This window comes from Colletotrichum fioriniae, assembly GCF_027942845.1.
Source record: "Colletotrichum fioriniae strain IMI 355084 chromosome Unknown scaffold_8, whole genome shotgun sequence".
Taxonomy (NCBI): Eukaryota; Fungi; Ascomycota; class Sordariomycetes; order Glomerellales; family Glomerellaceae; genus Colletotrichum; species Colletotrichum fioriniae.
Genome location: NW_027076844.1, coordinates 1,683,634 through 1,707,501, shown reverse-complemented (window position 1 = coordinate 1,707,501; position 23,868 = coordinate 1,683,634). Strand labels below are relative to the sequence as shown.

At 53.8% G+C, this 23,868-nt stretch overlaps 3 protein-coding genes and 1 non-coding gene across 4 annotated transcripts; 3 read left to right on the top strand and 1 right to left on the bottom strand.

The window, feature by feature from the left end:
- Positions 1–11,868: 11,868 nt before the first annotated feature.
- XLR1 (Xylanolytic transcriptional activator xlnR) lies at positions 11,869–14,513 on the top strand (the record flags this gene model as incomplete). The annotated part of the gene is made up of 2 exons (XM_053191379.1): positions 11,869–14,295; positions 14,370–14,513. The coding sequence occupies 2 exons, from the start codon at positions 11,869–11,871 to the stop codon at positions 14,511–14,513; spliced, it is 2,571 nt and encodes an 856-aa protein (XP_053050941.1).
- An 857-nt stretch (positions 14,514–15,370) lies between these two features.
- Positions 15,371–15,451, bottom strand: N0V96_007246. Its single transcript has one exon. It is a non-coding gene; the product is annotated as a tRNA-Gly (tRNA).
- A 2,576-nt stretch (positions 15,452–18,027) lies between these two features.
- Positions 18,028–20,791, top strand: N0V96_007245 (uncharacterized protein; the record flags this gene model as incomplete). Its single annotated transcript, XM_053191378.1, has 6 exons — positions 18,028–18,456; positions 18,847–18,929; positions 18,998–19,615; positions 19,688–19,797; positions 19,854–20,555; positions 20,688–20,791. The coding sequence occupies 6 exons, from the start codon at positions 18,028–18,030 to the stop codon at positions 20,789–20,791; spliced, it is 2,046 nt and encodes a 681-aa protein (XP_053050940.1).
- A 2,432-nt stretch (positions 20,792–23,223) lies between these two features.
- Positions 23,224–23,841, top strand: N0V96_007244 (uncharacterized protein; the record flags this gene model as incomplete). Its single annotated transcript, XM_053191377.2, has 3 exons — positions 23,224–23,308; positions 23,378–23,448; positions 23,500–23,841. 3 exons carry the CDS (start codon positions 23,224–23,226, stop codon positions 23,839–23,841), a joined length of 498 nt encoding a protein of 165 aa, XP_053050939.2.
- Between the last annotated feature and the right edge of the window lie 27 nt (positions 23,842–23,868).

Genomic DNA, 23,868 nt, shown 5'->3' with positions numbered 1-23,868 from the left:
AGTAATAGTATAGCGATCACGTCACACCACTTGAAGCCTTCGCAGCTCGGTATCTCACTCGGTATGAGGGATGGCGCGATAAGTAACTTTCAGCAGGGCCTATTCGGAGTGTCACGTTTTTGTTGACGAGTAATCGGCTCGTGTTTTTCTCACAAGCCAGGAACTTTGATCGGGCCTTGCAAACACTAACGAGGGTCTCGATTCAACAACGCGAGTGTTGTTGCAGACAGTTTTGAAATCAAGTGAGCATTTGTCCTAATCCATCCTAACAACCAATTTCCCCGTGTTTATATGATTCCCAAAAGCTTCCATCCGGGATGGTATCTCCTCAAGACAGACTTCCGTAACTATAGGCTTCACTTTGCCGTCTCTGATGTACTCCATGACCTCATAACTCTCGTCCCATCCACCCATCAACAGACCTTGAAACCTGATAGAGCGCTCGACCATCGAAGCCAAGGGTATTGTCAAGTTGCCTCGCGATTTGGTTACACTAAGTGATGTTAGCAGTTTCCCTCACAAACAGCCCGGAAGTAGACTTACCCTACGCAAATCACCAAGCCGCCGTCGCAAACGTAATCAATCAACCCTTCAAACGCACTTTCGTCACCCGATGTGACAAGAAGAGAGTCAGCACCGCGGCGAGTCTCTCCTGCAGTGCGCAATCTACCACAGGCGTCTGATATTCTCTCAACAACCTCCATCCTCTCCGAAACACTGACAGGGGCAGCGATGAATTCGTCAAAGACGTCAGCAGCCCTTGACCCCAAAGCTTTATCCTTCCACGCTAAGTCGATACCAACGACCTTTGCCCCAAACACGTTACGGGCCATCATACCGGCCAGATGTCCTATCCCGCCGCACACCCCGCTGACAATGACCACGTCACCGGGGACAGGATTCGCCGCTTTCAAGGCCCTCAGTGCCGCGGCACCGGAGCACAGTGCCGTAGTATACACACCGATTCCCAGACCTGCCGTTTCATCAAAGATGAAATCTGGCAGAGGCATGAGGGAGGTATAAGGTGCGGTCATGTACTGCTGAAATGTGCCGTTGTGGTGTCGAGGAAATGTTGTCTGCTTTGGGCAGGATTCTGGGACGCCGCGGGTACAATAATGGCAACTTCGGCAGTAGGATGCTAGATATCTTGCCGCGACTGGTTTTCCGAGAAGCGATTGATCATTGCTCGTGACGATGTGCCCGATACCTTCGTGGCCCGCGATGTGGTTGACTCCACGGAGGCCGTCCTCAGGGCCGAGAGAGAAGACAACATCTTGTAAGTAAAGGTTATGAGTACAAACTGTTTAGAGTTATTATTGTTGGGAAACGCTTACGCTACCGCAAATTCCTGTGTTAGCTATTTTCACCACAACTTCACCAGGCCCTGGGTGTTGCACGGGAACTAGCTGGACCTCTTGATTGAGCTTTGGGCCTAGTTTTGGTGTTACAATTGCCGTTTGAAAGGCTGGTAAACTGACGTCGCCCAAGGTGTAAGGAGCCGGCGACAATGGAAAAAACTCTCGCAGATCGACATGTAAGGGTGACGGGCCACGGTCTGGCAACGAGTTTTCCGAAGATTTGAATCTTCCTCCGTGGGAATCGACCACCATTTTTGCAAGCATTTATTGAGGAGATTGAAACCTAGCCCAATACATGACAAGAATGAAGATAGCAGGTTTGCCAAAGATATTCAAGTCTTTGATTTGATCGAATAGTAAGAGATCAAGTCTCATCAAAGTTCCCAAAGATGAACATCGCTCTATCGATTCCCCTATTCGATGCTCAATCGCCTGGACCAAGCTTTGGTCGAAATTGTGACGGGACCAACGCGGCGGAATTTGAATTCCTCAGGACGACCCATGACCAACACTAGCATTGCAGCTGCAGACCATTGATAAGAACGAGTACGATAACATCCGATAGGCCTCGGGTATTTATGCAAAGATCGCAATATGTATTCCGCTCGCGATTCTCCACATTATGGTTCTTGATATTCATATCAAGCATGTGGCTGCAAGTCAAGAGCCTTCCAACGTTAGACAGCTAGCTCGTGGGGCAAATGCGAAAGTATCGTTCGCGTCACGACACATTGATTACTGAGAAATAAGCGGCCGGTAAGAGCCAACCCCGTACTCTTAGAGAGTGGCTCTATTCCACGGATCATTCGACATCTGTGGCATGAATATTAAGTTGATATATATTAGATATGCCCTTTGCATCTAGTCATGTTACTGGTCCCTCTTCATAGTCTACTATTAATCATACTTTCATCTACTAAACTCATCTCGGACCCATTACCCGCTCATAACTTGTTGAGCCTTTCGACGACGATGTCCCGAAAGTGTTGTTACATCCAGCCCCAGTCCCTCAACTCTTGCCCATCGTACACATCACTGGAAGCAGCAGAAAGCCTGACCGTGTTACTGCCGAGCTATCAAAGTCCCGTTTATCGACTCTAACACACGGAAGCCAATTATATTTGCCTCCCAACGGAGGAGATCATATGGGACTTCCTTCCCTGAACCACCTGACTATTTTATTGCATGCTGAAGTGACTTTCTTTTGTCCATCTCTAGCGGCTTAGCGACGACTCCGTAGTAGAGTTAAGAATGCGGGGTGTCCCATCGTCATGAACCCGATCCAAACTTGAGAATACCATGGGAGACCAGGCGAGGCTGATAGCCTAAGACTGTTTGAGAAGGTAGGGTGTATTCTCATGCACCTTGAGAACCTCAGCTCGTTAGTAGCAGTCTTTCTCTGCGTGTTAATATCTCTTGCCATATCTACAGTGCACGGAAGGAGTCGTTCCTAGAAGCCTGCGGGGTTGGTCTGCCTTGCCGATCAGAGCAGCTGATTGATATGTTGATCAATTCAGTGACTGGACTTTTTTGTACACGAGCAAAGTTTCTGAGCTGGTTGTATCTCTGAACCGGTTTACTGAATTCTCAGCCATACGTAGCCATGCACCTATTTCGTACGAAGAATGATTCACCAGAATCACTTGGGTGAAATGTTGAAGGTATAAGTCGACCCAGGCGAAGCCCAGGTCCAGTCCTCTGGAGAGATACCAACAGCTGACAGAATAGGTGACAAAACCGACGTCGTAATGCCTCTCTCATGCCAGAGTACCGTCCTAATCTGTATACCTAAAGTAGTTGGAGCTCATGAACTTTGAGATGGAGCATCCACAGGCCACCGCAACATTTGCGAGACACCTCCCCCGCTAATGACGTTTCGAGCTTTCATCGTTGTCTAAATAGAGTAGACTGCATAGTTTCAGCTCCGAGTTGCCTCAACATTCGACTTTAGCCGGCACGTGGGTGGGGGAAAGACAGCATGCCACCCACTGCACGCAGTGAAATTTCTCCTTTCCCCCGACCCCGGATTTCAAGTGCAGGTGTCAGGTCATGAGGTCCAAATGCCGGAAGCTTGCTTGGGCCTAGCTCATGGTCATCTGGAGACTTCCATGGAATGTGCCTGGCAGCAAGAACCCCTAGTGAGGGATCCTGTTAGCAGGCCCGGATGAGCCGTGTGGTGGCATTGCAACAGGTTTCTACTCAGTACTGAGCGCGGGACGGTTGGATTAGCAGATAACGGCACGGTTTCAGCGAATGCGACTCATTGGGATGATCATCTGGGCAGGGTCAACCCGATTATCTGGAGGTTGCAGCGATTAGGTGTCATCGGGCCTAGATGCCCGAGAGGAGCACATCATTGCCCATATTGGCCAGGCACCGTCGCATGCCGCTTCCTCCTTTATTGAGCGGCTCATGAGCGGCCCGTAGAATCATGGTGTTTCTTTCTTTTGGGTGCGTGTGCCACCCTTTGGTCAAGTTTCTCAATCTCTCATCAAGAAAGGCTGTCCCTGCCATGGCCTGGACTGAAGCTGGGCCAACAGGTAAAGAACCTCAAGATCAGCAAAGACTGGATCGACGGGTCACGGGAGGGCCTTTCGTCCCGAAAGTCTACTTTACGCCTGCAGTCTCACGCGACATGCAGCAAGGGCCGGGGAAACTCCCCGAGAGTCCACTAAGAAGGCCGAGAATCGTGCCGGTCCCGGGAAGCCGGGAGTGGACCTGCGGCCAGGTTGTTTGTTTCTCTCTGGAACTTTTATCGATCCAGCGAGATCGGAGCCTCATTGGTGCTTCGTTCTATGAAAATCTCGGGAGAATAGGAGAAGACAAGCAAGCGCTAGACAGTCCGGCCCTAACATGGTAAGAAAGGGGCCTCAGGAGAGAATCTGGAACGTTATCCTCGTTGGATGGAAGGGCGGTCCAGCTGCCGAAGGCTCCAGCGAGTATTGGCCCAAACGAGCATGGATACGAGAATTTCAGAAAACATCTGTGGACCTGTGGAACAGCTTGCTTCCACTAGAAAAGTCCTCAGCCTTCCATCAAGTTGCAGAGATGTGGCGACCTGAAGGCAGGGCTACGCGAGATCCTGTTGGCAACTCGCTGTCACTTGATTTTGCCCCAAAGCAGCGTAACAACATGTGTGGGGTTGCGGCGTTCTGGCTCAGACCGATCACAGTAGCAGTGGCCAATGGTAGTCGGATCCCTTGATGTAGATTTGTTGGTTGAGAGGATTTCTTGGTAGCCTAGCTGAGCCAAGACGGCATGAGATTTGAAAACCAGCGGATGACAGGGCACTTGCCTCCGCCGCGTACCAAAATTGGAAAACCAAAACTGAGCTCGTGTCTCAAATAGGTAGATACCATTTGAAGCTCTATGCGGGGCTCGGATTCTTCAGTTTCGGCGATGGCAAAGGTGTAAGTAAGAGACCAGTTACTGTGTCGAGGTAGAGTGCCCGGTATGAGGGCGATCTGCCGGTACACTAGCTCACCGGCCAATGTCCCCAGATGACCGGAAAGCCTTGACGGCATGTGTCGTTGCCACGTGGTTGTGAAGGGCGAACGGAAGAAGCCTCGTTTAGCTGACGGAAATGAGCTAAGGAAACGATGACACCGTCATCCGAGAGGTACGACATAGTCGGGGACGGAATGAGACAAGACGAGGGTTGTAGAGCATACCTGCCGTGAATACTCTAGAGGAGTCGTAGTACGGTAACCATATTTAAATTAGAGAGACCTGGGGTAAACAAGTTACTGAGCACGACACACACCACTTATTGTATCGTAGCGCGTTGGCGCAGCCCACGAAGCTGACAGAAGCCTGCCTTGTGACTTTGGAAGTAAAGAACAAGGCGCTTGACGTTTGCAAGCACTGTATTCTGTACAGCATGAACATCTGAAGAGCGATTGGTGATGTTGGGGTTTGGAGCAATATGAGCAGTGTGGATGATTCGGGGTAGAACAGGGGGCCTCGATTGGTTCGCGGAGGAAAAGAAGGGCCTCTATCTAAAAGCCACGAATAAGAGGTGACAAGGGGAGCGTCCGATCTTTTCGCATCTTGGGGAATTTCGGACCGACGACCGTTATGGTATGGCGCCACGCGCGACCGCCGTGCCGTATTCAGGCTAAATACCTCGTGGCACACTTGAGCAACCTAATTTGGTGGCGCCATTCTTTTGTGGCCGGATTCTCGTTCATCCGTCATAGTAGAGAGACGGATTCCCTCCGTTGCTGGTTGTTTTCCGAGGGGAAGGGAAGCTTAACGCTGGTAAGTGTGTTCGTTCGAGAAGTCATCTAGAACATGACGTGCCCGTACACTGGAGGTGACATCTTTTGAGAAGGAATTGTTGAACGATGAGATGATTACGCAGGTGGTTGTGGTCACTCGCTCTTCCAGTCATGGATTGCCTGGGCAGCTCTGCAAAACTCGAACGCGAAGTTTGGTAGCGAGGTGTTCGCCAGACACACACGGCACAGGATGGCATCCCGCCACCTAGCTTTGTGCGGCGACCGAGAATTCGACCACGTCGACCAGGATGGAGAGGTTTTCTCATCTGTCGGTGACTGTCGTAGTAGTGACTCCAAGACCGGCTTGATGAAAATGAAAGGAGGTCCGCCAGCTTTGAGAGGCTGTGAGAGAGGGCCGTCATCATAGGTGCTGGGTTCATGGCTGGTGGTGGTGGACCAAGGGCCGACCCTCCATCAAAAGTTCTCCAAAGGCCCCACACGCACTCAGACTGTCGCCGTCAGCTAGCTCCTCCAATTTCTACAGTTCTTCAACTCGTGCCAGTCCAGGAGGATGCCTATACCTAGTCTCAGGGCTCGTAGCTGATGCTCACCTCGGGCCTTCTAGATCCAAAAGCCAACAAAGGTCAACATGGTTGGGGAAGAGGTTGCGAAAGTGACGCTCACTCAACCTGCTCCGAGGCACTTGAAACCCGAGGCACTCGGGTCGGCAAGACGAGCAGGTGTGCCTCATTGAAAGGGCCGAGGAAGCTCAAGAATGAGATACAGTGAAGATGGCACCTCGAAGACCAGTCTTGCGAGAGATTCGGCACGGTCCCGCACCCGGCGTATCCCTCGGGCAGGACCGAATGGAATCTCTGGTGTGGTGGTGGTGGTGGTGGTGGTGGGTAGCAATGGGTGTGCGTGGTGTGGGGAGGAGGCGGGATGACTGCAACGGGGTGTAGGAGGTGAGGAGAAAGAAACATCCTTTGCTCCGCATGTGCGGAGAAGCGGTGGGAGGCGTTTTAGTGGACCGGATCAGATTGACCGTTTCTCCATGCTCATCTCAAGCGCGAGGGTGTCACTGGGCACCTATTCTGTACAGGAGGTGAGATTGGTGTGGCAGCCTGCAGAAGGCATCTGAAGCGGACGCGAGCCAGTTGAGATGGATGACGGAAGGCCAAGCTGGATGTTCCTTTTGGTACTGTGACGGTATGCGAGAGCCCATTTTCGATGAGTCTAATGCTGGTCCTCCCTGTGCATCACATAGTTTGTTGTGAGGGAGAAGAAGTCTTGTTGCTATCGACTTGATCCACTGAGATCAAGCAAGACTTCTGCCCATTACTCAGCTGTGACTGACAAGTTGCTGGTGACGCCGCTACGGATGGAAATTGATTTGGGAAAACCTAAAACCCTTTCTTGGGTTTGGGCACGATTGCGCAGCCCTTGAAGCAGGCCGCAGCATGCCCCTTACAGCTGCCTTAGCTGAAATTAAGTCAACACCATCACCGAACAACAGGGTGCTGACTCTGGCAACCCCAAGGGTTCTCCTGCTGTGCTGGGGACGATGGGGCTGGCTACCGTTGTCGTTGGGCCCGGAGAAGCTGGTAGGGATGCCCTTGGGTTTACCGGCACTCGACCTGCGGGACCGGAGCTGAAGGTTTTCAAGCGTCTTCGTTCGGGACTTTCCACGACATTGTGTGTGTGGAAGAAACGGGGCATTGTTGTCACGAGCCTATGACTGAGAAGGCTCTGACAGGCAGTGGTGAACGTCGCACTTGCGTAGAGAACCAGAGTGTATAGAGTAACGGTGTCTCTCTACGGTAGAGCAAGGCAAGCCGATGGACTTGATGCAAAGAGACCAAAACTACCAACAGCAGCTTGGCGATGAATGTGGCGCTGGTTTTGGTGATCTTGCCGGAGGGATGGGGTTGTTAAGGGTAAGTTGTGGCTGTGGCAGTGGTACCTAGCGGCACAGATGGACTTAGTTTGACTTGGAGGGGACATGCTAGCTAGCTGAGGGATGCACCTTCCTTTCCAATCCCCAGAGTTTGTCAACGCGTGTCTAGAAAGAAGCTTCTTAGAAGGAAGGCTTGATGGAAGGGGGCTGACAAGAGAGTTTGCCCAAAGATGCTGTCAGGGGAAATACTGCCACATGTTGTTCTTCACTTCACACACACGCGGCGCCAGAGAGCATAAGCATCAAGGCCCAAGGGGCAGAAGGCAATCTCCGTCTTTAATGAAGCTTGATAAAGTCCTTGAGTCTCTACATGCAACATGCAAAGAGAAGACTTCATCTGAAGAGTGTTGGAGGATCATCCCGAAGACTATAGTACAAATACAAAGTGACATGTTCAACAGCGACAACTTGAGCTCGAATGTAGGTAGGAAAGAAGAGACTGGACGAGCTCTCGGAGCGGGCCCTCCGCGTGACTGGCAGCACTCAAATTGACTCGGTGTCATCCAAGTACGTACTCAGAGCAACATCAACCTCTCCTCATCCCCCAACGAACGTCCATCTCTCCTCAATCCACGCCCTTCCATGTTCCTTGCACACCTCTTTGACGGGCTCTTCTTCTCCCAACTCTTCTCCTCCAGCATAGACCCCTGCTGTGCGTCCTTCGTCTGAACGGGGTTTGTACTGTCATGTACCGACAGCTCCAGCACTACCCACCAGCACCGAGCACCTGCATCAGAAACCTGGAGATGTGCAGACTGGGGAAACGAGACAACTCATCTAGAGGTAGAGGTTGCATTTGTGGCGCGGCTCGACAGATGACGGATAGAGATGTCGTCCCGGACAGAAGAAACGGCGAGATGCCGTAGAACCACCCGTAAACGCCACCCTTCCAGAGGTCCGCTTCCGCCTAGTGTTGGCCCCAATCCGTGCGCCATTGTCATCACGGCAAAAGATTCACTCTAGACGCCAACCGAAAGGGTCTTTGCCCCCATGTCCTTGGCTCCCGTTTGGGCAATTTCCATCAAAGTACCGTACCCAACGAGAATCCGGGGCTTTCGCCAGGGACGTCCTCCCCTTGGCCTGCGCGCGCTCTTTCGAGCGAAGGATTTTGTCTTGATCCCATCGCAAGCTTGGAACAGGATGGCGAGCACGATAATGCCGTTGGTTGACCCTTCCACCACATAAGGGCATGTCCACTCTATGACTTGCGGCTCGACGCTGGGCACCTTGCAGCGTCGCCATTTGGGATGATACGACAAGCGAAAAGCAACAAAAGTCTATATACGCTTGGATTAGATATTGAAATGGAAGCTCGACTCCGTCACTTCGTCCATAGAAAGCATAATGAAAGGCATATATAGCGCCTCAAAGCTGGACGACCGACGAGTAGCTCCGAAATGGCCGGACCTTCTTCACGTCTGCCGTTTTCGTCGTAGCAGCGAACAACGCCACACAATTATGTACATATATCGGCATTTCGCTATACATAGGGATCAGAAAGCAAGCCGCTAAGACTGGCGGGCGGCGGGCAAGCCAAAGCCCTACAAGTCACGCCAGAGAGAGAGGCTGCGTTGACGTCGCTATGCCGGACCAACGAGACCGGGCAGCGGACGGAAGAAGGTTGCGATTCCAACAACGGCGGTGCGTCTGCTACTCGGCTGCACTCAGACCGAACGAGAGAACCTGAACAAGCAAGAAAAGCGTTCCGCCAAGCCGAATGGCATTATTGGCCGGGATGGCACAGTCCAGCGAACCAAGCTTGTTGCTCCCAATCCACTTTGGGGCCGCGCCGGTGGAGGTCTGGAGACGAGCCTGAAGACTGGAGAAAGCGAGCGAGACTCAGGCTTCCAAGAGACGATTCCCCATCTTCTTCTCCCACCTCCTCGTTTACCCCCAGGGCCCCAAATGTGCCGCGCCAACACCCCCGCCCTCTTCGCTACTTCGTACAGCTGCCACACCACGCTATCTTCGGCCGACGTCCCAACCCAAGCAACAGCGACTGCCATGTTGTGACTAGGTAGTTGTCCCGAGGCAGGCCAGAAACAAAGCCGAGCAAGACCATGGAAGCAGTGGAGATCCTATTCCGGTGGGGAGGAAAAGGTTTGATGACAGTCCATGCCGTCTTGTCACCGCCATGTCAGGCCTTGATCCTTCCAGAGGAATAGACCGGAAACGCGTTCATCACCCTCACCGGGCTGGCTCTAACCTTCACCTTCTTTTCCTATTGTTGATCAAACAAGCCAACCCAATGCTGAGCCACACACGCACACACGCACACACACTCATACAATCCCGTCGCTCCAAACCAGGACGAGATGATCCATCCTGGAAAGAAGGAGGATGGTCCATGGATGGGATGAGCCCGTCGTTCTAGACCGGCGCAGCATCTTTGGGGCATGTGGCCCTATTCCTCACCCAAAGATGCTCGTTGATTCTCCACATTGACACCCGTAAATGGCCGCCCGTCGCCAGTTTTCCTCTCGATGCCGTTCGTTGCTCCTCACCTTACCGTCGCCCATCGTCGAGCCATCACCCCTGTTCCCCTCATTGCAACCCTGCCCCGTCCTCGCATGCTATTATGTACAAGCGTCCCATATAATATAGCTAAGCCCGAGGAACCACAAAGTCACCATTTCGCTTCTTCCCCCCTTCGAGAACCTTACCTGACGCGCCGTTGGTACGTATGTACGTCTGTCTGTACATGCGCATGCGTTGCCGATGAGCATCCTATTCTCAGGTTTAATTTTCTTCTCAAATCATTCGCGCGTGTCCCGTACATACATCCATCCTCTCGCTGCCGCTGCGGCCGCCTTGTCTGTCACCAGCCATCCTCCTCCACATCTTTCGCCCTTTTATCCCGCCGTTTGCAGTATCCTACCAATGTAAATGCCATGGTCCACGTTATCATCCAGCAAGCAGACCAGCTAAACTGAGCAGTAACTCAACGGCTTGAACAGCATTCACATTCAATCGAGCAATCTCTACGTACATGCCAAGCTTCGGGTGCAGACCATCTTTCGGAGTAAGCCCAAGTGTACGTCGAGAACTGTGAGGGAGGAGGGCTCCGAGCCAGACCATCGAAACGAAAATCAACGTCGAATACAACGCCGTCGATACAGATTCGGAACAACCACCATTTTCGAGCTTCCGGATTGCCTTGATACTACCTCCTCGCATTTGGATATATCAACCAATTTGTTCAAGATACCCTCCACGCCGCAGCGCAACACGGGAGACACGGAACGCAACCAAACGATTCAACTATTTGGAACCTATCCATAACGGCAACGACCGACATTCATAAACCTTACGGGCTGATATTCAAGGGGTGAGTTAACTTGGGTCTCGGTCCCAATATTTCACTTTCACTGAAAGCTCTCCTTCGCTCAATTATCTTCTGCGCCGCACTCCTTCAAATACCCTGGCGCTTGTCCCGTCTTCCTTACCCTGTCACCCAAGCCGTCTGCACACCAACCCCGCCATGATTGTCGCTGCTCATTGCTGCGCCGTTCTCCAACGACGTTGCAGATCTTACGCCCACCACTTGTTCTCAGTTTAGCTCATATTACTATACCCCATGCCCATCCTTCCTCTCCATTCCGCCCCCTTTTACGCCCCCAAGTATCCTAAACGGCCTACAGCGGCGCTGACCGAGTGAAGCAGAAGTCACATTGTGTTAGAAGGCTCGCATATCATTTACTGTTTGCCCCCAGCCTAAGTGAGCAGCATCGCCAAAACTGGTTGACATAACCCATCCGACCTCTTCGAACCACCTCGCACTCTTATTCTTGTCCCTATCTGCATGAGAGAAGGCAGATAGTTGCTCGTTGTTCGAGTAGCACCATCACCATTCAGCCACTACATCGCCAACAGCGGGCTTGGTCCCAGCACGAAGAAGACAAGATGCTATCCAACCCGCTCCACCGCTTTTCGCCATATCATGGCATGCAGTCCAGCACCCTCTTCTCTAACGCCCACCATGTTCCAAACGGCCATGCCCACGCGAATGGTCTCGACCCCCTCGCGCCGAGCTCACACTATGCGCTGCAACAGATCCAGCAGCAGGTGGGGGGAGTACACAGCCCTCACCTCGCGCGAGCAGGTCCTCAGTCAACGAAACACCGCCAACATCCATACGGCGGCGGACCCGCGGGTCGTTCTGCTAGCACATCCGGTCCCGTTCGCAGGAGAATTAGCCGGGCCTGTGATCAGTGCAACCAGCTGCGTACAAAGTGCGATGGGCAACATCCCTGTGCCCACTGCGTAGGTAAGAGACTGGTGGAAAGATGATCGTCGTGACGCGGCGGAGCCGGGCTGGGCTAGATTGACTGACATGCTTTCAGAGTTCGGATTGGGCTGCGAGTACATCCGCGAGAGGAAGAAGAGAGGCAAAGCGTCACGAAAAGACCTTGCCGCGCAAGCTGCCGCACAAGCAGGGACAACAGGCGCAGAACAAGGCCCAAAATCGCCTTCCGACGACAATGGGCAGCCTTCGGAGCAATCTGAGCCCAATAATGCCAAGGCAGCGCCATCACTAGGCACGACGACATCTCAACACGGCCACATCAGCAAGGCCATGGACGAGCTCAGCGAGGACGCCATGCACCAAAGTCAAAGGACTGGTTCGCTAGATAGCATAGGAGACATGGTTAGCCACGAAGCCCACATGGCAGCTCATCACGGGATGGATAGAGATCAACTCGAAAGCCCGACAACTATGGATCTCAACGGCTACGGGAGCGTCCACGGAGGATACGACAGGCAAGGCCTGGGCGCACACATAATGCCGGGACCGGCCCACGCAGCGTACGGCCCAACTCAGGGCGGCATATCAGCATATCCCGACATAGCATATCCCATGCAGACGCAGAGCCCAACGGCATATACCAATGGCGCGCCATTCCGCATCGCAGCCAGCCCGATCAGTGCATACCCCCTGGGTGGTGAGCCGACGTCTCCTGGCTGGATATCCATGTCCTCTCCGCCGGCGGCGCAATACCAGTCTCACATGCCTCCGAGCAGCTACGGTCACCCCGGTCAACAGCAACTGCGATACCCGGTCCTGCATCCTCTGATGCCCCATCTTGGAAACCTCATCCCGGCGGCTCTGGCATGCGACCTGATCGACCTCTACTTCGCATCCTCGTCCTCGGCACAGATGCACCCAATGTCACCATACGTCCTAGGCTTCGTCTTCCGCAAGAGGTCTTTCCTCCACCCAAGCAAACCGAGACGCTGCCAGCCTGCTCTGTTAGCCAGCATACTCTGGGTGGCAGCCCAGACGAGCGATGCACCCTTCCTGACCAGCGTCCCCTCAGCACGGGGCAAGATCTGCCAGAGGCTGCTGGAGCTCACCGTCAGCCTGCTCAAGCCGCTCATCCACACACCTTCAGGAGACACATCACCGGTGACCAGCCCCGCCATCGATGGCGTGGCACTCGGCGGGCTCGGTGTTGCGCTTCCCGGATCCATCAGCATGGACGCGCTGACGGGCGAATCTGGCCCATTCGGAGCCGCCGGCACCCTCGACGATGTTATTACCTACATCCACCTCGCCACAGTAGTCTCCGCGAGCGAGTATAAGGGCGCGAGCCTGCGGTGGTGGAACGCGGCCTGGTCGTTGGCTCGAGAGCTGAAGCTCGGCCGTGAACTGCCGCCAACCCCTCTTTCCATGAACCAAAGCAACGGACACGACGGGGACGGCGCAGACGGCGAGGTTGAAGATGAATTAGCAGGCAGCGGACACCCGGGCGTCATCACAGAGGAGGAGCGTGAGGAGCGCCGTAGGATATGGTGGCTCACGTACATCGTCGACCGCCATCTGGCCCTGTGCTATAACAGACCCCTGTTCCTCCTCGACCTTGAGTGTGCCGGCCTGCTGCAGCCAATGGACGACACGGCGTGGCAGAATGGCGAGTTCAGACCCGCGCACGTCACCACAGACCCTAGCCTAGGAGGAGACGCCTCAATCGGTGCCGGCGGCGTATCGAGCGGCCGTGTGCGTGGTCCGCACTTTGAGTGTACTGGACACAGCATCTTCGGCTACTTCCTCCCGCTGATGACGATTCTGGGCGAGATCGTGGACCTCCATCACGCCAGGAACCACCCGCGGTTCGGTGTGGGATTCCGCTCGGCTCGCGAGTGGGATGATCAAGCCAGCGAGATCACCCGTCACCTTGAGGCGTACGAGAAGAGCCTCGGTCGATTCGAGCAGCTTCACCTCACGCGGGTCAATAACAACCTCAACCTCGATGATAACGGCGACGTGATAGTAGCCAACCCTGAGGGCGGTAGCGTAGACCACGGTCCGATTGTCGATATAGGCACACCCTCTGTCCACTCAGTTCACACAACCGCTTCCTCCTCACTAAATCGCATGACGGAGAGCGACATTCAGACTAAGATCGTCATGGCGTACGGTACGCACGTTATGCATGTGCTGCACATCCTACTCGCGGGCAAATGGGACCCCATCAACCTCATCGACGACAACGACCTCTGGATCTCGTCGCAGGGGTTCATCACCGCGACTGGCCATGCTGTCTCGGCGGCCGAGGCTATCAGCCACATTCTTGAGTTCGATCCAGGCTTGGAGTTTATGCCGTTCTTCTTCGGTATCTACTTGCTCCAGGGGTCGTTTTTGTTGCTCCTTATCGCGGATAAGTTGCAGCTTGAGGCGTCGCCTAGTGTTGTCAAGGCGTGCGAGACGATTGTGCGCGCGCATGAGGCCTGCGTTGTGACGTTGAACACAGAGTACCAGGTGAGCCTTTGTCTATTTTCCTGTGTCTTCTCTCATCTCAAAAGACCTAGTTGCTGACTATTCTTCTTTTGCAGCGCAACTTTAGCAAGGTTATGCGAAGTGCTCTGGCGCAGGTCAGGGGACGGGTGCCGGAGGATCTCCACGAGCAGCACCAGCGTCGACGGGAACTGCTTGCTTTGTACCGGTGGACCGGCGATGGAACGGGGCTTGCGCTCTGAGTTTCGGTTGGATCTTGGCCAGCGCGCCACGGCACACGTGGCATTTGAGGAGTATGGGAGCATATCGGAAGGGTTTATGGTAGATGAGAATACGGCCTATGGAATGTCAAAAAAATAATGGAGGACGACCGACGGATGGACGGTGTGCTGGAATGGACTACGGGTTGCTGGAAAAGAGATTCCATTGTTTCAAAGGGCCTGGAGCGAAGGGACAGGTACGGGAACCAGGGACGGAAATCCCGCCATTTGTTGCAAGTTTTTTTGTTCTGAAAAAGGTGTGCTGCGGCTTCAGTTGTTTTTATACCTTGAGTTGATTCTTGGGCTTTGCTATGTTGGTTTGGTGGTGTTTTGGTGGAAGGACAGCGGAATTGAGGATAAACAATGTACCAGACATGCTTCACTCGAGGCTTCTTCTAGGCCTGGGGAGCGGATAAAGACTTGATTGAGGAGAGTTGAGTAAAAAGAAAATCTGCTGTCTCTTGGATGATGACTGCCATCTTTGTGAGTCTCAATTATTCGTTGACGTCTCAAGCCCAACCTCCCAGAATGTGCTATTCTAGCCAATGTCAGTAAACATTAGTGAATAAAGAATATTGAATGTTTATCTATGGTTAGAACCCCTTGCCGTTAGTTGGCAGTATTAACATATCTGCCAATCAAACACGTACTTATAGAAAAGACAGAAATAAGCAATTGAAGCCTACACTCGGGCCCCTGAAATCGACACCCACACAAGGTGACGATACTCCCACCAATCGCTCAGTACGGCATGAGAAATAAAGAAAACACAAAAATCGAGACACCAAAGGCGACAGAGTAAGGTTATGGCATCAAAACGGTCACAATCGCAAAAGAAATGCGTCGAGGGGGAATCGAACCCCCGGCTCCCCGACGCTGCTGGATGGCAACGGAGAATTTTACCACTAAACCATCGACGCGGCTTATGATTGAATGATGGGTTGCTTTCGCCGGCAGCTCATAGAGCCCCCGGTTTGAGAGGGCGGCCGCGGAATCGAGTGCCCGCCCCTCTGTGGGCTGTCTGACCGGCAGGGGGGTGACGTACCCGAAAAGCCGGCAGGCGATATCGGCGGTCCCCTGGGGCCATGGCGCAATTCGCAAAAGAGCCGAGGTGGAATGTCGTCTGAAGACCCTCAGCGTAGTCTTTTGCCAAGTTTATGTGACAGAAAAGTCTGGGAAGCAGAAAGGCTGCGAAGAAGGGGGCTCATATTGAAGCTTTGTGCCCCCCGAGACGAGGTCATTGTTGTAAAAGGGTTTCTGGTTGACAGTTGGGGGCGCTTCCTGGTTACATTGGTGACGTCGATGTTCGGGTAGAAGTGCGAACGCGCAGATGCAGATGGCGGAGAGGAAAACTCCACCGGAGGCAGGGGAGTTCGCGGCAGGCAAAAGAAGCACCGCAGCGTATCCGTACAGTTGTGAGGGACTGAGAGCTGAAAGAGGATGCATGAGAACGGGTCTATTGGATGCTGCATTTCGTTCTCGCTCACCTTGATCCATTCGGTCAATAATATTGTTATATTGGATAAGATAGACATCGCGGTATCCCAATTAGTGTGAAATACAGTCATCTGTATTCTTGGATGATGAGCCTGCTCTATGCCGCGAATGGTGTTTTCGTCTAGTTACGCAGTGCCTGCGTCTGACCAGTTCTCTCTTTCTCTCACGAAGAAGCAAGTGAAGAGGGTTCAAGTTCTTCAAGGGCGAGGCTCTTGTGCCTGTTTTCAACGAACGGATCTACGGATATACAGGATATTTCTGAAATGTCAAGGGTTCGAGTGAACCAGGTCCTGGAACTGATTGTGTGCATAGCGGAATGGCGGAATGGCGGCACTCGGGGAGACCTTCCCGGCGATTCTAACCTGGGTTTCTGGGGCCCGAGACAAGACAAGCCTTTTTGCCCCCGGTGTGGTTTAGTGCTGATCTGCCCACCACTGTAGCATGCCATGGTTCATGGGGGGAGCCCACGAGGCGGTGGGTGTAGGGGCCAAGGATGGATTGAGTGGTTGAGTTTGCTTGACTGGATCGAAAGAAACCCCCAGCCATCAATGATCAAAGCAGGCAAAGCAGCAGCAAGCCTTGCGCCGTTGACCGGCCGGCAGTTGGTTTCGGGGACTTGACCCAGTGTATGGATGGGCTTCCAAGAGGAGGGTTTGCTGTATTCATACACAGGTCTTGCTCTATGGTCATGAACCGTGGAGTACTAGTGTAAGGAATGTGAGCATGCGGATCCGGATCCTCACCTCGGTGTCTTCCCGCTCAACGTTTTTATCAGATCCGATGCTACGCGGGTGATAGCGAGGCAAAGGCACAGACGTAACCTGGAAGATGGGACGGCTGGGGGTTGTATTGCCCGTTGCTACTGGGCATGTAATGATCAAGGGCTGGCGGGCGCGTTGATGCTGCGCGTATTCGTTCTTTGCCCCCATCGATCGCGGATTTCCCTCCGTGAGTGAATGCTTGGTCATCCATCATGTTGAATCATGATCATTGGGAACCAGTACCAAGTCATCATGCTGGTTCAACATTACCTGGTAGGCTTTACGTTGATGAAGCTGTTGATTCTAATAGGAACTTTGGTTGCTCAATCTCATGACCTGAATTAGCTTGTCGGATTAGTAGTGAACAAGTCACAGAGAGAGAGAGACAAGCGTTTCCCTTTCCCCTCTTTTCTTCGAGTGCCCTTGTTAAATTTGTTGGAGAGAGAAAGAGAGCGAGACGTTCCGCCGTGTCGCTCCCGGCCAAGTCCCCCAGTCGCCGGCCAGGCTTGAGAGTCCCAGAGAGTTTCCCCCCCATCCCCAATTCCCGCCGCGTTCCGCACGTTCTCTCCCTTTCCCTTTTGTTTCCCTCCTTATTCCCATCGCAATCTCCCCTCTTCGTTGTGTGTGTGTGACGCCGCCGCCGCACCGCAATTCACACTGCCTCTATCACCTGTTTATTCCCAGCGCAACACTGCGCAAACACGCACACTCCCACCGACGGCCTCCCTCCGGCTTTTTGAGCACCGGGCGACACCGACACCGATCAATTTACTTTCCGGAAGCTTTTTCTGCGCAAGAGCCCGCCCGCCCCCGCGCCGCGCCGCGCTGCTCCGTCCTCCGCTTCTCGAAATCTTGGCCTTTATTCCCGGCGGCAACGGAGGCACCGCTTTGGAAAGTTGTCAACCCAACCCGGCCGGTTGCGACGTCCGGGCGATCTAATTGTTCGAATCGGTCACAGTGTCTAAGTATTCCGTAAAATCTCTTACGACGCTCCGCCCGGACAGCCGGCCGCCTGCCCAATTGCGATTCTTTCGGTGAAGCATCGCCGTGGGCGTATCGCAAGCGGGGACAAGCAGGAATTGAATCGACTGCCCGTACACTCATCATCGCGACGCCATTGACAATCGCCATCAATTTGGTCTTGGCACCGGCCGCTCGTCTAACAACGTAACTCAGTCGTTGATTCACACCTTCGACTCATTCAATTGAGGCGCGCGCAACGTTTCAACCCGCCCACAATGGCGCCCAAAAACCATCTCCCGCACCCCCAACAGCAGCCCTTCACGCCGAGCTCGGCCTCAACAGCCTACGCATCGCCAGTACCAGAACACGGGCGTCTACCATCACTCACTCATCCTCATTCACAAAACGGAGGAGGAGCAGCAGCAGCAGCAGCAGCAGCAGCAGGAGCCGCAGCGCTCTCACCGACGACATCAGCGGCGTCGGGACCGTCGTACTCGACGCCCGTCGCGCGGCAGCAAACGGCGACGCCGAAAAGCTATGGCAACGGCAACGGCAACGGAACCCATCACCAACACCCGGATGAGAGCGTCGACGGCAACTCGGCTAGCCCCGATGACGGCGGCGACAAGGGCCCTGCGAGGAAGAAGCAGAAGCGGAATAAGCCTACGTTGTCGTGCTTTGAGTGCGTTGAGCGCAAGACAAAGGTTCGTTTGATTATTTTTTCATCTTACTGTCTGCCTTCTTGCTACCTGTGCTTCATGCCATGTTTTTCTTGTTCCGTGTTTTCATCTCATCTAATTTCTCATCATTGCGTGCTTGTTGCCCCCACACTGAACTGTGCTGTTGGTTCGAGCGTACCAACACGATTAAAGTTCAACGTCATGTCCTAAGTGGTCGTTTTGATCTCTGGACACATGATGATGCTACTTGCATGACGCTTGAATACGAGGTTCGATGCTCTTGCGCTTGGCAATTGGCAGGCAAACCTCCTATACCTTGTTTGTCTTGTCTCCTCGACGTTGCTTTAGAAGTGAAAGCTGCAGGTCATTGAAGTCTACTAAGTCATAGCAACATTCATACTGACACGCGCGCAGTGTGACCGAGGTCGACCCAACTGCCTAGCATGTATCAAGCGTCAGACGGAATGCCAATATGCAGCCGTGGCCACGATACTCGAGTAAGTTCACTCACACAGCTCTCGCGACTATTGTCGAGACTGTCAGAACATGATTAACAAAAAAGCAGAGAAACAACAAGATCACTCGCCAACGGCCGCCGCATGACAAAACCGCCCAAACCAAAGGGACCAGGCGACATCTCCACCATCCCAAACGTAGCAGACAGAGGCCTTATCGAAGGCCGCGGCTTCACCTCCCGCGGCACCGTCGGCTCCGTAGCCTTCTCCTCCTCCACGGGCCTCCTCTCCAACGTCCCTTACTCCCTGCCCACGGCCAGCAACGTCTTTGGCATCGGCTCCGAGCACCCCTTTGCCAACTACTGGACCTGCGAGGGCGGCCTACCCGAGGTCATCTCCGTCCTTCCCGAAAAAGTCCAGGCCGACATCCTGCTGGCGCAGTACTTTGAGTGCGTCGACCCGGTCTACCCCATGATTCACCGGCAGACCTTCTACGCCGACTATGAGCACTTTTGGAGCCTCAGCGCAGAGGAGAAGAACCGTGTCGATGCGGCGTTTGTGGGGCTCATCTTTGTGATGCTGGCCCTGGGCACGCAGTTCGTCACGTCGAATTCGCCGAGCGATGCGAAGCAGACGGCCGAGTTTTACGCGTCGGCGAGTAACCAGGCGCTGCGCATGTTTTCTTACCTGAGTGCTGCTTCGTTGCGCTCCATTCAGTCCATGGTGTTGTAAGCGAACCCCCTTCTTCATGTGAAGTATGCATATAGCAACCTTGGGACCGTGGATGCTGACCTGATTAGGTTGACATACTTTTTGATCAACGACAACCACGCCTCGGACGGATGGGCGTTTGCCGGAATACTTATCCGCCAAGCCTACGCCATGGGTCTACATCGTGACCCCAACATTGGTACGAATACTCAAATCATCTCCTGAAGAGCAACATAAACTAAACATCACCAACAGTAACCCCCGACGCCCCCATCTTTGAAAAGCAACAACGCCGTAAACTCTGGCAAGCCGTCCTCCTGCAAGACACCTTCCTCACAGTCCTCCTCTCCCTCCCCCCATCCGCAACCCACACCGACGTCAGCGTCGAAGACCTCGTCGACGACGGCTCCGCCATCGCCTCCTCGGACCCGACAGACATCGCCTACATCCGCGGCTCCTGGACCCTCGCCAACCTCGTCCAAGAAACAATCTGCTCCCCGCGCTCTCTAGATCTGCCCATCTGCGCCACCGTCCGCCACAAGTCCAAACTCATCGCCGACTTCCGCTGCGTCTACCGTTCGTTTCCAGACGTCTTTCGGTCCTGGGACGCAGAGAGCCTCGCGAGCCTCGCGCGGACGAATAAGCGCGTCGTGAGGCAGACGCTGTTTTTGACGAGCAATTATCACCACAACATTATGCTCGTGTACGCGTCCGAGAGCGCAGAGTGTCCTTCCAATACGCGGGGCACGCTGGAAGCGGCGCACGAGGCGATTACGTCGTTTTTCTTGTTGTTTGACATCTTTGAGCTCGAGGCGAGGGTGTGGTGGGTTTTCAACCACCGCGCGTTCCTCGAGGCGCTGTGTATTGGGAGCGTGCTGAGGGAGATGGGCAAGGACCCTGTTGCGGCGGAGGAGGCGGATCGGGATCCGTTGTTCCAGAGGGCTAGGAGTGATATTGGTGAGTTTTCGCCTTCCCTTGTTCTCTCTCTTTTCTCTCTTTTTTTTTTTTTTTTCTTTTCCATCATTCTGGGCTTTCTATTTTCTCACTCTCTGGCTTCATGTCCACTGTGTGCTAACAAACGCGATGCAGCAAAAATGATCAAGATCATGGTGCTGATGGGCGAAGGCGAGCAAGGGTCCGATGTCGCGCGAGCCCGTGTGCAGGTGTTGAAAGACCTCCTGCCACCCTTGTAGGATGTCGTTGCCGGTGTTATTGCTTGTTCATGCTCTCTTGGTTATGGCGGGGTTTGTTCCACGGTTCTACCTGTCAATCCAGGGGGCAGAACCGTAGAGTTGCGATTGTTTCGCAGATCTCTTGTTTCCCTGGTGGGGTGGGAGAGAGAGAGAGAGAGAGAGAGAGTCCGAGAGCCATGTTACATGCATGAGCAACTATGACTACGTAGTAGTTGACGCGTGGACGGGTGGGAGTCTTGACTACAATTATTTGTTTCTTGGGTGGTCAGTGGTGTAAAGCTTGAGCCTCGAGGAGTTGCGTGGTCTTTGTCCATGCTTGTTTTGTTTTGTTTGTTGCTTCGTCTCGTACATCTCCCCCTGCCGGCCCTGTATGCGTATCCGTAGGTTAAACCGTTTGGCAGTCTACGGCGGGGCGAGAAGGGGCAGGGCAGCCGGGGAGAAGGGAGGAAAAGGGGGCGTTTATCCGTCTGTTTGTGTCTTTATTTTACAAGGTACGGACGGGTATTCCCACATTCAGGCGTTCTCACGGGACATGCTTGTATGTCTACGTTGGAAGGAGACTACCTTAGTGTATTGCTTAATCATAGGCGAACGAGCCTTCTTTCTTCTTCATCAGGCTCTTCTCCCCCTCCCTTCTCTCTCTGCATTGGGTCTGGTCTCGTCTTTGACCCCTCCGAACCTTCTCATCGTACCACACGTTCCACGCCGTCGTCGTTTGAAGGTGGATGGCCTCGTGGCCATTTATTCGGCTATTGATCGAGCAGGACCCGCGCGCCCACGGCGGCAACGAGGACTGTGAGTCTGTGACATGCCAAAATGTGGTCCGTGGAGGTATGGGTATGGGTCGGCTGTAGTGTATGCGCATGGCCACCCATTTCTATTCATTCTGGGTGGCATGGATGCAAATGGCTCCACCCCGATCGTGGACCGAGGGACCGAAAATAATCAAACAAGCCCCAAGGCAAAGGACCAGAAGCGGCGTGGCAGTCCATGAAGTCGGGAGCAAAAATGCGCGTCCATCAGTGAGTGCAGCAATGTGCCAGTGCCGAATTCCCATGAGTTCATCACTTCATCGCCTCGACGGTGGAGACCCCATCGCCTCGGAAGACTAGCGCCGCCCCCCCACGTTCCGGTGCTTAGGTACGGTAGCCCGTGGTTCGGGATCCACCCGACGCTGCGGTTTGCCCAACAGTGAGAAGAACACCAGCGACCAACAACAGTGGCCAGTCTCGAAACAAATGGGACACTGCAGCAGTCTCTGCATACTCTGATAAGTCTATGAGTCTAGCTGCAGTGTATCCATAGTCAGCAGGGCGGCAACGCCCATATACTACCTCACTTGGTACTAGTGTTGTCCTCGGTCGAGAAGAAACAGGAGCAGAAATATTTCCCAGGGCCGTCGCATCAACCCCACCAGTCCGATGCTTAGCTACCATGCGCTGGTTCCTATTGGTTATACGATAGAAGGTGGGTCCCGGCGCGGAACTGGCAGCTCGGAGTGCACGAGCCAAGAAACAGGTACGTACCGGACGAAAATCGAGGGACTCGTCAGCTCATCGACGCTGATTGGCCACGACCGGTCCAGCGGCGCCGAGAGGATTGCGCAGCTCACGCAGCCCCAATCTACGCAGCGCAGGTTGGCAAGTGCGAATGTCCCTGAATTGAATAGAATGGTGCCCACTTGCCTCCTCTGCTCTCAGTGTGCACTTGCGTGTACGAAGTACTCCCGTACCTTAGGTCCTCACCTTAAGGTACCTCAAGGTAGAGAAGGAAGGGACTGCGCGTCCCTCGACACTGCCTCTCTCCTTCCCTGGGTGTGTTTGGTTTCCATCTTTTTGCCATCCTCCAAGTTTCATTTCACTTTTTCTCTCTTTCTCATTCCTCCTTCACCAATCTCACAGTTCATCACTTTTCATTCTCAGTGGAAAGTGTGAATACCTTCCACTCGTTCATCTTTCATACTTGTTTCGTTTCCACTAAGGGGGCGGGTTTTTGTAAGTGTGTGTGAGTGTGTGTGAGTGTGAGACACCATCGACGGTGTAAGACGACTGGACTAGCAACAAGTTGGCACACCGAACCAACCCACACCATCGGCCAATACACGACTCAACGACATACATATCTACTACGTACACCTACCTAGGCAGCCATTTATCACCTTACCCTGCCGTCCACTCTCCATCATTCCTTCACCCTTCACTCCTCGTCATCCCGACCTTACCTAACTTAACTCAACTCAACTCAACTCATCACAACAAAAGGACGACGGACGACAAGGACCCATTTTCTCTAGGCAGAGGGATTCCTCAAATACGAACATTTGGTGATTCGTAAACGCCTCGACAAAGCCAGGGGTTGACGACCCGTCGAGTCTCAACGAGGGTAAACCTCAAATCCCATCCAACAACCAAACATCCCCCAAACCGCCCATCATGCGTGGCTTGGCGCAGGCTCTCCTGCTCGCGCCGGCCCTCGTCGGCGCTGCCCCGTCCAAGATTGGTATGGAAAAGGCCACCGGTATGTTTTCTACTCTCATCCCCCATTCCGCAGTCTCGTCGCCATTTCATCATGACTAACATTTCCCAGATGCCTCCCCATCCACCTTTGTCACCTTTGACATCCCACCGGGCTTCAACGAGGACCAGACCAAGCCCTACGTAAGTTCATCCTCTGATCATCCAAAGTACCTCAAACCTAATCCTTCATAGACCCTCCACTTGGAAGTCCTCGAGGCTCCCTCCCCATGTGCCTACCCTAACATCAAAGTAAACGACAATGCCCTCTCCCAGGGCGGTCACACTCTCGGCCGCGGTACCTTTGCCGGTGACCACGACGGATCAACCTTCATCGCCTCCTGGTCCGCAACCTGCGCTGGCGACGAGCAGCTCCTCCGCTTCACCCTCGAGTCCCTCTCCGGCCGCACCCTCGCCTCCGACCTCGCCTTCGTCGCCCGCTTCCGCCAGACCGCCCCGGCAGCCATCATCGAAGTCGCCGGCAACGTTCGCACTTCGGACGTCCACCCACCTCCGCCCTCCCAGACGCTCCCCTGAGTTCGAGGGACACCCTCCCTGCCCGGG